Source organism: Jaculus jaculus, chromosome X (genome assembly GCF_020740685.1).
Source record: "Jaculus jaculus isolate mJacJac1 chromosome X, mJacJac1.mat.Y.cur, whole genome shotgun sequence".
Classification (NCBI taxonomy): Eukaryota; Metazoa; Chordata; class Mammalia; order Rodentia; family Dipodidae; genus Jaculus; species Jaculus jaculus.
In genome coordinates this window covers 134,463,337-134,478,502 of record NC_059125.1, presented here as the reverse complement: position 1 = coordinate 134,478,502, position 15,166 = coordinate 134,463,337, and the positions used below count along the sequence as shown (strand labels likewise).

Genomic DNA, 15,166 nt, shown 5'->3' with positions numbered 1-15,166 from the left:
ACCTGGGGAACCGAGCCTTGAACCAGGGTCCTTAGGCTTCACAGGCAAGCACTTAACCGCTAAGCCATCTCTCCAGCCCCCCATTACCCTTTTTGTCCCTTCTCCCCATCTCCATTCCCACTGAACCCCTTCTTCTTCTTTACAACTAGACCTTCTGCTATTTTTATGTCTTTTTTATTCTCCTCCGTCATCCGTCATGAAATGTTGGTGGACCCAATGTTGTGTAGGTAATGAAAGTCTCTGTGAAGTCATGAATGCAATGACTACTTTATGTCTGAAAGATAGCATTTCAAAGTGCTCCTCCCCATTCTCTGGCTCTTACATTCTTTCTGCCTCCTTTTATGGAATGTTCCACCTTGTTCATGGCAGGGTCTTTTCGTTCACCACTGTGTTTGTCAGGCTAACTGACCCACAGGCCTCCAGGGAACCCCCTGTCTCCAGCTCCCTTGTCATTGTAGGTGCACTGGGATTTCGGATGTTTGATATAGCCTTGGGCTTTATGTGTGTTCAGGGGATCCAAACTCTGGGCCTCACACTTGTGTAACAAGTGTTATATCTACTAAGCAATCTGCCCAGTTGGACTTTTTAGCTTGCCTCTCCTGGCCTGGAACCTCAAACCTTCAAGTGAGCTGCAGTGAGAGTAGAAGCATTTTCCACCTCCTAATCCTGGAGTTCAGCCTTAGCCCTGAGTATGGTAGCCAGAGGACTATAGCTTCCTGCTTCTTGGCCACACCTACTGGAAATTTAACATCTTTTACCTAGAGTTGAAAGGAATGTGACGTGCTTATGACCTGTGTCATTTGGTGAAACTTATCTATTGACTGGTAGCTAAGAGACGAGGAGACCTCTTTTCTTGGCTATATTGGCATGGGGTAGAGCATCTGTCAAGTGAGTTGTGAAGAAAAGAGAGAAGAAGGCTGCAGGTCACAGTAAGATGCCACCAATTCTCCCTGTTCTTCAAAATTTTTAGAACACTTTTGTGAACAAATGTTTCTGTCATATGGCATTAGAACTGTCTCTAGAGATTCCAAATGGTTCTTTTATTGTTGGCACCAGTTACACTTGTTTCACTGGGGAGTGGATTTAATGATCTCTCATGCCACCATCTTCACTGTAGAACTCACCATCATTTATTTTTAAGCGCCCCTACCTGACCTGGGATAAAAAGTTTTACCACTTTTATATTGCCTCAGTTAGAAACTGTTACACAAGGTAATACACTTAATTTCTAAGTTTTAGGTTTTTTTTAATAAAATGAGAATAAAGCCATTTACCTTGCATGGTGGATGGATTATTAAATGGAGTGATTTATGCCCCACCAACTTTATTCATCTTCTAGCTATAGTAGGAATTTTATAAATAACAGTAGAGATCTGTTTAGTTATTATGATTTAAAATTTGTTTCATAATTACTTGAAGGTTTAATTATGATTTTTGAAAATCATAAAATACTGTTTGCTTGATTTTGGTTAGTGGTATTTTATTGACATTTTTTTATGTATGTACAAAATGTACTATGATCATAGTCTCCTTTGGCCCTTTGTCTTTTCCCTACAGCCCTATCTTTTCTCTGTTGCCTTTCTCTCTCCTAGACTCTCTGATATCTTTTAATTGATTGTGAATTTTATTGCCAGACCGTATGAGGTGCTAGTCATATTCTCATCAGGTTATACTCTTTTTTTTTTTTTTTTCGAGGTAGGGCCTCACTCTAGCCCAGGCTGACTTGGAATTCACTATGGAGTCTCGGGGCGGCCTTGAACTCACCGTGATCCTAGCTCTGCCTCCCAAGTGTGTGTGCCACCACACCCGGCTAGGTTATACTGTTACATCCTTTCGCCCCCACCCCTAATCTATTGAGGGCCCTTTTTTTTTTTAAATATTTTTTGTTCATTTTTTATTTATTTATTTGAGAGAGACGGACACACAGAGAGAAAGACAGATAGAGGGAGAGAGAGAGAATGGGCGCGCCAGGGCTTCCAGCCTCTGCAAACGAACTCCAGACGCGTGCGCCCCCTTGTGCATCTGGCTAACGTGGGACCTGGGGAACCGAGCCTCGAACCGGGGTCCATAGGCTTCACAGGCAAGCGCTTAACCACTAAGCCATCTCTCCAGCCCTGAGGGCCCTTTTTAGTGGGGTTGTTAGTGTTACCTGTAAGGTTATAAATACACCAGTCACTGTCAGGGCGTGGACAACACCTCAGGGTTCACCTCCCTACCCTGTGGCTCTTACAGTCTTTGTGTGTGCGTTATAAGACTACTTTCGTAGTAAGCTCTCTGAAGTCTCTAAATTTCTGCTTTGAGGTGTTTTGAGTGTCCTCAGGGTCTATCACCATCTCCTTGGAGTTGGGTGTCAGGTTAGCAGTGAAAACAACACTTATGTTTAGATCTTCATTGTCTTTTGGGCCCTGGCAGATGTGATGAAGGTGGTTTGTCTTGTGCTAATCATTCGTCTATCATTTCTTGTCATATTGATCAATCTTGATTCTCCCCAATTTTCACTGCTTTCTGTAAAGCAAAGCAGATTCTCCAACCAAGAGTAACAGTAGAATGAATTCAAGGGGATAAGCCTAATCATTTAAGAGACTTTTGGATGGATATAGCCACTCTTCTTGGCCAGGTTCATGGTATTATTTTGTGAATTGTATGATACCCTTTGGAATGATGAAAAACATACTGGAGTCTTCACAGAACTGCATTTATGTCTTCTAATTTATTTACATGTAAGGGTGAAAATAAAATGAAAATATATGGGGTTAGAAGAAGGGATTCAGTAGAGGCAGATTCGGGGGGAGAGGATGGAGGGTGATGGCAGGAGATTATGTTCATGGTAATTGTCTATATGCATAGAGTTGTCAATAAAAAGTTAAAAATATTAAAAATGCTTGAGACTTTCCTTAGATGTGCTTCTAATATAATATTTGCTATTTTTCATGAATTTCTTGGTCATTTATGATGAAATATTAGTGACAAACATAGGTGAATGAGATTTACGGGAATTTTAGATTAAAGTCTTATATTTGATGAAAATTTGCAGTGAAATAGGAACATTGGTGGATTTGTATTCTTCACCCCAAAACTGCTCAGCTCTGGTGAACATCTCCTTCTTGGTCTGTAGGTGGCAGTATCAATCCAGAAATGCTTGCAAAAACTGGTCATGAGCAGGCATCCAGCCTCAAAATTGTATGATTGAATGCAGGTGTCTTGTTAAAAATGTGCTAAAGTCCGTGGGGTTCTGGGGCAGATGCTGCCCTGCCTGGTGCTGGGGGCTGCGTCCGTGGAGACAGCGCTATGTGGTAACTGTTTGAAGCTAATTTGGGAAAGCCACCATCATTTTTGTACTGCTATTTCTAAAAAAATAAAAGTCACTTATAAATAAGGAACTTAACCTGTTGAATTCCAGAAACCTTATGTTAATTGATGTTAAAGAAACATGGGAAATTCTTGAACATGAAAAAATTCCTGGGTCTATTAATATACCACTGGGTGAGCTGGGTAAGGCTGTACAGATGAACCCAAGAGACTTTGAAGAGAGGTACCATGAAGTAAAGCCGTCCATGTCTGACAGTCTAGTGTTTTCTTGGTTAGCTGGACTGAGAAGCAAGAAGGCACTAGACACAGCCATATCCCTGGCCTTTAGCCGTGCTCAACACTATTCTGGAGGATGGAAGCAATGGGCAACCTATGAGTTTTCAGAGAAGAAACACGAATATTTGAGTTTTGGAATTCAAAATACTCTTTCTTTGTGTACATACAAAGACAGTGGACTAAGCAAAAGAAAAATCTAGTTCTGGTACCAATGGTGAATGGTGAGCAGATTCTGGTGAATATTCTTATCTGTAAACTGAAAATACTGTTTCTCTGAGCACTTTCAAAGTCTACTGAGGAAGGAGAGCATAGTGCACACATCTTTAATTTCAGCACTTAAGAGGCAGAGGTAGGAGTATTGCTGTGAGTTTGAGACCAGCCTGGCACTACAGAGTGAGTTCCAGGTTAGCCTGGGCTAGAATGAGACCCTAACTCAAAACAAAACAAACAAACAAACAAAAAACCAGAAAACATAAAAGGCTTCTGAAGACTGAGATAATGTGACTTGGATAGACTTGTGAGTAGATTCTAAGAGTTAATTTTCAAGTAGTTGGCATTGCAAAAGATTAGGTAACTCATATCACCTAATCATGTGTGACCATTTATTTGTATTATTAGCACCGCTTATTCAGAGTCTATGAACTAGAACAGGATATTAATAAGCACTTGACCTAAAAAAAGAAACCAAGACCCTGGTGCTGAACATGGTAGCTCATGCTTGTGAATCCAGTGCTCGTAAGTTTAAGGAGGGTAGATTTCTGTGAGTTTGAGGTCAGCCTGGTCTATGTAGCAACTTCTAGGTCATCCTGGACTATAGAATGAGATCTTGTCTCAAAAACCAGCCTGAGACTAATTCCAGGTCACTCTGGGTTACAACAAGACCCTCTCTTGTAAAACAAACAAGCAAACAAACAAATCCAGGGAAATAGGTAGGTAAAATATGAACAATGCAAATACTTGACTAGGCCAGCTGTGGTGGTGCACGTTTTTAATCCCTGCACTCAGGATGCAGAGATAGGAGAATCACTATGAGTTCTAGGCCACCCTGAGAATATATAGTGAATTCCAGGTCAGTTTGGGCTATAGTGAGACCCTACCTTGAAAACAAAATAATTGAATAGCATTTGCATCATTTACTTTCTTGTTGCTGAGACAAAATATCTTACCAGAAGTGGCTTAAGGAAGGAAAGGGTTTATTTTTGATTTGTAGTTTTGAGTTAAGTGATCTTTATGGTGGGGGATGCATGTCAACCTGAGGAGGAAGCCTATGTCACATCTTTGCATCTTCAGGGAGGAAGTAGAAAGTGCAAACTGGCCTGGTCTGTAACACCATGTCAAGGCCCACCCCTGATGGACACACTCCCTCCAGCAAGGCTCCACCTCCTAAAGGTTCTCCAACCTTCCCAAATAGCACCACCAACTGTGGATTAAGTATTAAAACACATAAGTCTATGGAGTACATTTGCATTCAACTGCTAAAGCATTCAAAGATTCATAGCAATGTTAGGACCAGAATGGTAGTGATATAATGAACAACTTAAAAGATTAAAATGAATATGAGTAATATTGGAATAGAAATCATTATGGGTTACAGTCTGTGGAGGGCAGACTAACTGGAAGAGAGGGAACTTCTGTTTTAGGGTGGTTGGAAATGTTCTCTGTCATGACAAAAGTATGAGATGTTTGTCAAAACTCAGAAAAACAAACACAGGCATTCATGTTTCAAGTAATTATACCTCAATTTAAAAACTGATGAAAACAGAAAAAATGTGTTAAAGTGTTTCCTGAATTGGAATATTAATAAGATGTCAACCTTACATGTCCCCATATTTACATATATTCTCATGGCTGTCCTAGTCATTTATTATCCCCTGGGTGAAGTCTTTGGGGATTTCCCCCTTTTTCCCCTGCTGACTTGCTAATGCGCCTTCTGGCTCTCCCTGGGAATAACTGCTGCCCTTACAGAAATACCCATTTCCCCCCCATGTGCTAGTGTGGCATCTGCCCACTTTCTCCACAAGGGAGAGACGGAACAGACATGCTGGACAGGAGGAGACAGCGAACACACTCAAATCTGGAACTCACTTCCATTATAGTGTTATAGGGACTACTTGTTAGTTTTCATCACCTTCTATTTACATTGGTGCTGTGTGCTTGCTTGCTTTAGGGACAAGGAGCACATTAAAAATTCCAAGCCTTGATCATGCTTTTTTTCTATCTTTCAGAACCGAAGGAAAGGGTCTCAGACTCACAGACTGGTCACAAACAAAATGGGGTGGGGACAGAAAAGAAGCAGACAATCCACGCGGTGAACACATGCCTGTAATCCGGGCATTTGGGAGATGGAGGTGGGAGTATCAGGAGCCCAAGACTAGCCTGGGCTGCATGAGACCCTGTTTAAAAACAAACAAACAAACAAACAAACAAACAAACAAACAAACAAACAAACAAAGCAGATGGCTTAATATTAGGGACTGGAAAAAGAAAAGGGGAACTATGGATCCATACTACCCACTGTAAGCAGCACCCCTGGAATTGTCCTGTGGTCAGAAGCCCTTTCCACAGGGTGGGAAGGAGGAATCGTTGACCCTTCATGCGGCAGAGTTATGTTCATTCATGTTTAAACTTTGCACAAAAATTCCACAGAAACACTGTTAGATGGGAGGGTGAAGCTTTGTGGTACTATTATAATGTAGAACAATTTTCTCCAGCTTTCCAGCCCAACCCAGAATCTAGCAGAGCCCCACCCACTCACCTTGCGTTCTAGGAAATACATGTATGCTGAGTTCAAGTAGTATTCACGCACACAGTGAAAACTGCTTCAGATCCATTACATCATATGTACAGAATATATGAAGCTCCAAACCCAAGCTTTAACCTACTGCGATTTCAAACAGGCTATTTTAAATTAAAATATTATTTATTCTATGAGAGAGAAAGAGAACTGGCACACCAGGACCTCTCTAGCCACTGTAATGGAACGCCAGGCTCGTGCGCCGTCTTGTGGGCAGTGTAGCTTTGTGCGCGTGCATCACGTTGTGCGCCGGATTTATGTGGGTTTTGGAGAGTGGAACCTGGGTCTGTAGGCGTCGCACACAAGTGCCATAATAGCTAAGCCATGTCTCCAGCCTCAAAAATATGTAATTATTTTTGAGACAGGATCTGATGAAACCCACACTGGTCTCAGATTTACTATCTAGTTGAGGATGGACTTGAATTCCTTATCCTCTTGCTTCCACCTCCCAAGTTCTGTGATTACAGGTAGGAGCTAACATGTTGGGTTTATGTCGTGCTGGGGATTGAAATCAGGGCTCCATGCATGCTAGGCAAGCACTCTACCAGCTGAGCTATATCCCAGCCCCAAGCACTGCATTTTAAAGACAGATTGTTGGGGCTGGAGATATGGCTTAGCGGTTCAGGCATTTGTTTGAGAAGCCAAAAGACCTTGGTTTGATTCTCCAGGACCCATGTAAGCCAGATGCACAGGGGGCACATTCATCTGGAGTTTGTTTGCAGTGGCTGGAGGCCCTGGTGTGCCCATTCTCTCCCTCTCTCTCTCTGCCTTTTTCTCTCTCAAAAATAAATAAATAAAAATAAAGACAGATTGTTTTGTCACAATGATAATATATTTGGGTATTATAATAATATTAATTTACATAATACCCTTATTTGTTAAATATGTGTTTTAGGGTTATCACAGTAGACAATGTCTCTATAGGAAAAATTTGTTTCTAATTTCCCCAGCCATCTGTTTTAATCTAAAACATCAATTTCATGTTTTCTTGAAAAAAATAATGTTTCATAGTATTTATCAAGGCTAGAATTAGCAAGCACAGAAGTTACAATGTCCATAAGCCCTTGCTTTTAGTTGCCGTAACTCTTGCATGAATTAGACTCGAACATGGAGGATGTGGTAGTCATTGAGTCATGGAAAGAAAACACAACACTTATTTACCACACTGAAAAGGAATTAGGAACGTGCTTTTCTTCAGATTACATTTCTATTCAAATGCACTTTCCAAATCTGTTATTTTCCTAGTTATGTTTTCTATGTGATGCATTTTAATGCTGTTTTATGTGCTTCCTGTTCTTGGTTGGAGATTAGACATCAGTTGACTATCCATTAGTACTATTGGTACTAGTAGTTTTTATTTGGTTGGATTTTTTTGAGGCAGGGTCATGTAGCCCAGGTTGGCCTCAAATGCGCTATGTAACCAAAGATGACCTTGACCTTCTCCTAGTCCTGTTTCCACATCCTGAGTGCTAAGATTGTAGACATGCCCCACTATGCCTAGTTGCTGTGGCACTGGGGATCAAACCCAAGGCTCCCTGTATACTTGTCTAGTATACCAACTCTACCAACTCTGCCACATTCCTAGTTCCATACTAGTAGTTTTGTTCTTTTTTTTTTCTTTTGTTTTTTCGAGGTAGGGTTTAACTGTAGCCCAGGCTGACCTGGAATTCACTGTGTCGTCTCAGGGTGGTCTCAAACTCACGGCGATCCACCTACCTCTGCCTCCCAAGTGCTGGGATTAAAGGCATGTGCCACCACACCTGGCTTTTTGTTTCAATTATTTATTTGAGAAAGAGGGGGAGAGGGGGTGGGTGGGAGGGAGAGGGAGGGCGAGCGAGCGCAAGCCACTGCAAACAAACTTCAGACACACAGTGCATCTGTCTTATGTGGGTACTGGAGAATTGAACCTAGGTCCTTAGGCTTTGCAGGCAAGTGCCTTAACCACTAATCCATCTCTCCAGTGCTAGTTTTTCTCTAGCCCAGTCTCAAGGTAGCCTTGAACTCACAACAATCCTCCTACTTCAGCTTCCTGGTTGCTGGGATTAAAGGTGTGTACTACCATGCCTGGCCATACTAGTAGTTTTTATAAATGAGATTCTAGCTAGGTATTTGTTTTAGCTAACTAATAATATTGTATCTATTGACAACTTTGAAATTGAAAAAAATTGAACTGGAGAGTGCTCAGTGATTAAAGGCACTTGCTTGCAAAACCTGATGGCCTGGGTTCGATTCCACAGAACCCACATAAAGCCAGATGATCAGAGTAATACATGCCTCTGAAATTCATTTGCCATGGCAAGAGGCCCTGGTCCATTCTCTCCATTCTTCCCTCCCTCTCTTTCGCATTCTCAGTGTGTTTTCAAATCAATCATTGATAAAATATGTTAAAAAATTAAATTCTTTGTATGTAGAGAGGAAGTGTAGTGTCACAGACAGATTCAAGGTTTTGGCTTCAGACCTGGGTATTAAGCCTACCATAGCCACTTCATAGCCATTATCCTCCTATGCCTCAGGGTTCTCATCTGTAAAATGGAGATACCACCTATGTTGAAATGCAGTTGTGAATATTAAGCAAGAATAAATGAATATAAAATTCTTTTTTGAATATAAAATTCTTAACATACAAACAACTTGAATTCCGCTTGCACAGTTATTTAGGAAGTAGGTTTAATCATTGTGGATGAGTAACTTGAGGCTCAGACAACTCATCCAAGGTCACTGTGCTACTTTTTTGTTGCTATGCCCAGATACCTGACAGCTTGATGGAGGAAAAGTTTATTTCAGCTTTCATTTCATCATGGCAAGAAGGCATGTTGGCTGGAGCATAAAGCAGCTGGCCACATAGTAACCTCCATCAGGAAGCAGAGAAAGGGAAATGCCTCTGCTCAGTCACTTCCTCCTGTTTATTTTTTAAAATTTTTATTTATTTGCAAGCAGAGAGTGACATGCAGAGGAGAGAGACAGAGAATGGGTGTGCCAAAGCCTCTAGCCACTGCAACTGAACTCCAGAAGCATGTGTCACTTTTTGCACCTGGCTTGCGTGGGTACTGGGGAATTGAACCTGGGTCCTTAGGCTTCAAAGGCAAGAGCCCTAGCCACTGAGCAATCTCTCCAGCCTTTCTCCTTTTTATTCAGTCTGGGACCCCAGTCCATAGAAGGTGCTGCCCACAGTAAGGGTGGCTTTTCCCACCTCAGCGACTGTAGTCTAGAAACTCCCTCGTAGACATGCCCACAGAGTTTTTCTCCTAGGTGATCCTAGAGCCTGTCAATTTGATGATGGAGATTAACCATTACAGCTCCCACTGTTTTATGACTCCAAGTCTGGGCATTTTCTCTCCCTATACTGCTTCAGGAATATGCCTGTGAAAGTGAACAAAATAGCTAGCAGTCATCACTGATGTGACCACTCAGATGTGATTTAGCTTCCAGTAAAGCAGCCATCGTCAGCTCTGCTCCTTCTGACATCCATGTGCTATTACATGACTGAGGCTGGTGGTATCGTGGCTGAAATGCCATCCTTCGCTACTCCCCAAAGCCTGAGGAGGGAGTGTTAATTATTATTAGAAACAGTCTACCATCTGCTTCATTCCCAAGCCTGCTAGTAGTGGACTGTTGATAGCAAGTTTCTTTGAACACACTTCACAAGGTGTGGCAACACACTGCAGTTGGAAACTACTGTATAACATATGCTTTAGGAAGGAGGAGAAGGCTACTTGTCAGTAGGGAGTCCTTGTTGAGTATGTAAGAAAGGCTGTCGAGGCCGGGAATAAACAGATTGAAGGAGATTTAGAACTGCTGGATACGCACAGGTGACCAAGGAGGTTATATGGTCAAAGGAGAAAGCAACAGTCTCAAAATATGTTCTCAGGTAGTAGGTTTCTTTGTTTCTGATCATAATTTCTTTTTATTACTTTATTATTTTTTTGTGGAGACAGGGCCTCATTATCTAGCTCAGTCTAACCTGGAACTCACTATGTAGCTCAGGTTGGACTCAAACTCATGGCAATCCTACTGTGTCACATTCCTGAATGTTGTGTTTACATGTGCGTGCCAGTTGCGTAATTCTTTTTAATTTTTTGAAATTAAAAAAAACAAAATTTATTTGTTAATATGCATGGGGGAGGAGAATGTGTGTGTGTGTGTGTGTGTGTGTGTGTGAGAGAGAGAGAGAGAGAGAGAGAGAGAGAGAGAGAGAGAGAGAGAGAGAGAGAATATGCATATGGACCCCTTACAGCTGCAGAGGAACTAGAAACACCATTTTGTGCATTTGGCTTTATGTGGGTGCTGGGGAATCTGACCTGCTGGGGAATCTGTCAGGCTTTGCAAGCAAACACTTTTAACCACTGAGCCATCTCTCCAGCCCATATATTTTTTTCTGATTTATGTGGTGTGTGTGTGTAGATCAGAAGTCTAGGTTGAGTATTCCCTCCATCACTCTTCACCTTATTTATTGAGGTAAGGTTTCTAAGTTAACCCAAAGCTCACTTATTATGTTAGTCCAAGTAGCCAGCTTCCCCTATGGATCCATTTTGTCTACTTTCTGAGCACTGGGATTAAATGTGAGCCACCACACCCATCCTGCATTTATGTTGGTGCTAGGGATATGAACTTTAATTATCATGCATGTATGACAAGTGCTTTACCAACTGAGCCATCTTCCCAACCCTATTATATTTTCTTAAATATATATTAAAGTGGCCTTGTAGTTTCAGGACTGATATACCACAACTGATGGAAAGGAGACAATCTAGAAAGGTTCTTAAAGACAGAGAAAGCAGCAGCTGAGAATTATCCATCTACATTATACATTTACAGGGTGTAGCTCATGAAATATACTTTAAAATTTTTTTTCCCCACCAAATTGCTGTTTTAAGGAAGTGTTCAGGTAACTTACAGCACTGGATCAGATCCTAGGCAAAGTGACTTTGGGATTAGTTATATTAATACCTTGCTAACTTGAATGTAGGCTGTGATTCTCTAATATCACAAGTGAGTGACACGGAATACTTAGAGTTGCTAACCTAGACATCTGACTAGCAAATAATTAGTCTTTGAAGTGACTAACAAAACATTGTTTTAAGCTGAGGTTGCTGTTATCTGATAGACTCTTTATCCCACCCCCAACACTAGGTGTAGGTCCGTAAGGATGGAGGCTTGTGTTTTGTTCATTGCTGTAGAACCATTAGAGAACACAGCCTACCACTTAGTAGATCCTTAATCAGTAAGTGTCGAAGAATAACACCAGGAATCACAAGTGCCTGGCTCATTACTGGAGCTCCTGTGCTGGGCATTGGGCTGATGTCACTGGAGAGCTAAATAAAGACTGGTTAAATTGAGCTAAAATGAATTTGACAACATTTGTACCTGTGGAACAAATTTATCTTTGGATTTTTATTGTGCAGACTACATTAACATGATGTTCAGTTGATAGTTCTTTATATGCAATACTCAGCAATAATAAAAATTTGTTCTTTTTATTTATTTTTTCTCCTTTGGACCAGTGATGATCTAGAGAGATTCATGGAAAATCAAGGTGCATCCAGCCCAGGTATCCTCATTTTAACAACAAGCCTCAGCAAACCGTTCATGAGACTGGAAAAGTATGTTACTCTCTTGCAAGAGTTGGAACGGCACATGGAGGTAAGGTCAATCTTTACCAAGGGCTTCCATGAAGTGTAGTCTTCTGTGCTTCTTGTTAAGGATCCAGAAAATGTCTTAATTTTGAATTTTACTTGATCCGATCTTCTCTCTTCCCAAGTCTCCAGTGTTCTTCTTTATACAATAAAATATGATCCTTATTCTTTCCTATATAAATCCATCCTTGTTCCCATCTCATATCTTCTTTTTCAGTCCTTTTGCTTCCATCAAATCTGTGCCCACCTGGGAGCTTTGGTTTTCTTTTGTCTTCTGACAAGTAGATGTCGGTTCAGTGAAAGTAAGACCTCGAGCTCTCTGTTGTTCTGGTTCATTTAGAAAATGTGAAGATCAACAAAAAGAAAGGAAGACACAGAGAACATAGTACATGATAGGCTTGAAGATTTATCTCTAAAACACTGAGATCATTTAGTTTTATGACTGGATTACCAAAAATTCTGGTCTTTCTTTCCTTCTTTCCCTTTCTTTCTTTCTTTCTTTCTTTCTTTCTTTCTTTCTTTCTTTCTTTCTTTCTTTCTTTCTTTTTGTTTTTGGAGGTAGGGTCTCACTGTAGCCCAGACTGACCTGGAATTCACTATGTAATCTCAGGGTGGCCTTGAACTCACAGCAATCCTCCTACCTCCTGAGTGCTGGGATTAAAGACATGCACCACCATGCCTGGCTAGATTCTGGTATTTCTTAAAGATCAGCAAACGTGTCCAATATTGTTGCATCTCTTCTATACAGTGATACATAGCCATCAAAGCTCCCTTACATTTTCAATTTTTAAACATTTTTATTTTTTATGTTTATTTATTTATTAGAGAGAGAGAGAGAGAGAGAGAGAGAGAGAGAAAGAGAGAGAAAGAGAGAAGAGAGAGAGAGAGAGAGAGAGAGAGAGAGAAAGAGGGAATAGGTGCACCAGGGCCTCCAGCCACTGCAAATGAACTCCAGACACGTGCACCCCCTTGTGCATCTGGCTAATGTGTGTGCTGGGGAATCGAACCCGGGTCCTTTGGATTTTCAGGCAAACATTTTTTTTTTTTTTTTTGGTTTTTCGAGGTAAGGTCTCACTCTGGCTCAGGCTGACCTGGAATTCACTCTGTAGTCTCAGGGTGGCCTCGAACTCTCGGCGATCCTCCTACCTCTGCCTCCCGAGTGCTGGGATTAAAGGCGTGCGCCACCACGCCCGGCTAGGCAAACATTTTAACTGCTAAGCCATCCCTCCAGCCCACACTTTCACTTTTTAACTTAACAATTTATTGGTAACAGTTGTAGTATAGTTATAATCTTTTTTAAATATTAAGATTTTCAAATGAAGTCTTATCATTGAATATTTTAAGAGCTCAGGTCCTGTTGTGATTAAAAAAAAAGTCAGCTCCTTATGCTGCTCTTTCATGATTATGTGTGGGGCAGGGAGGGAGGTGTGGGTGGAGAAGACTGTGTTTACCCTAGTTGCTCTTCCTGTGTCTGGGGAAAGGTTTTGAGGTTTTAAAAGGGTTGATTATCTTTAAAGAAAAAGGTTGCATGCTGCCGAGCTTGTCAGCATTTGTAAGGAATGAAAGCATGTTCTCTGAGTGAAACCACATTCTCAGGGTGTTTGAGCTGCCTGAAAGTTGGAGGTAGTGGGGAGCAGGTGAGTAAAGCCCGCCAGAATGAGATTTCAGTTGGGGCTTGGGGCTTGGGAAGGTGCTGACCTCCCATTGTCTTTCCATAAGCTGAAGCACTTCACTGAACCGTTTGAGGTTTGCCCCTCCTTGCTTATCACCCAAATCCAGTTTCTGTTCCTTCTCAATGCTGCAGAACAAACACACATGCAACTTGGGACCAACTCCCAGGCATTAGGTGCTCCTCCAGCCCAGACCCTCTTTCTTTCTTTTTTTAAAATTTTTATTTTTATTTATTTATTTGAGAGCGACAGACACAGAGAGAAAGACAGATAGAGGGAGAGAGAGAGAATGGGCGCGCCAGGGCTTCCAGCCTCTGCAAACGAACTCCAGACGCGTGCGCCCCCTTGTGCATCTGGCTAACGTGGGACCTGGGGAACCGAGCCTCGAACCGGGGTCCTTAGGCTTCACAGGCAAGCGCTTAACCGCTAAGCCATCTCTCCAGCCTCCAGACCCTTTTTCTATCTCCCTCACAACACAGCTTGGATTTCTCTTAGTTTGGTCACATTGGCTTTGGCTCCCTTCTGGTTCCTGCTATCAGATGGTATTGTCCCCTCCCTGCTACCGCACTACAGGGTGAAACACAACACTGTCCAGATTTCTGGTCACTTGGCATGATTGCTAGCTAACAGCAGAAAAGAGCCTGTAATTCTGAGTTGTCAGCTGATTTGGGTAAGGATAAAGTTTACCATGGAGGACTACACACTGACTTGCCATGAGTAATACTATACGTGGCTTGGCTCACACCTGTAGTTTATTTAGCCTTCTGTTTTCTTACCAGAGACTAGGCGTGCAAAGTTGGCCTGCTCATGGCTAGAAGGATTCTGGGGGTGGGGAGAGCAGGTTTATACATACCCCTTACATAAGGTATACAAAACACGTCATATATATGTTTCAACATTAGATGCACTATTTGAGCAGTGATGTTTCCTAAATAATTAAATTTATTATTATTGTATATAAGAGAAAAATGGGAACTCGTCCTTAATAAAGAGACCTAAAGTGTCGTTACTAGGTACAGAATGCTACCAACTATCTTAAAAGTCAGTTGTACTTAGCTACACACAGTTATTCCACAGTGTGTATGTGGATATATGTACACGTATAAGAATGTAGAATTTTACTTGAAAATTAGAAATAAATATAGCAGTGTATTATGTTTTATATGTAAAAAGTCAATTGTACTGTATGGTAATTTAAGGATTAAAAAAAAAAGGGCTAGCAGTACCCACGTAAGCCAGATGCACAAGGTGGCACCTGGGTCTGGAGTTCATTTGCAGTGGCTAGAGGCCCTGGTGTGCTTGCTCTCTCTGTTGCTCTTTCTCTCAAATAAATAGGTAAATAAAATTTAAAAAATAAATAAAAATAGACTAGCAAATGGATTCTCAATATGTCTAAAAGAATTTATTTCATTGGGCTCATAGTTCTGTGAATTTTAGCCCAGGTAAAGATTCAGATTATCACCACCACAATCAAGATATGGGAT

General features: G+C 41.4%; 1 protein-coding gene across 2 annotated transcripts in view; it reads left to right on the top strand.

The window, feature by feature from the left end:
* Positions 1-15,166, top strand: part of Arhgef6 (Rac/Cdc42 guanine nucleotide exchange factor 6) — a 164,790-nt gene that overhangs the window by 122,673 nt on the left and 26,951 nt on the right. For both annotated transcript variants that reach the window (XM_045140179.1, XM_045140180.1), the window contains one exon: positions 11,881-12,019. In XM_045140179.1, coding sequence (XP_044996114.1) covers positions 11,881-12,019 — 139 coding nt within the window. The remainder of the gene's footprint in view (positions 1-11,880; positions 12,020-15,166) is intronic.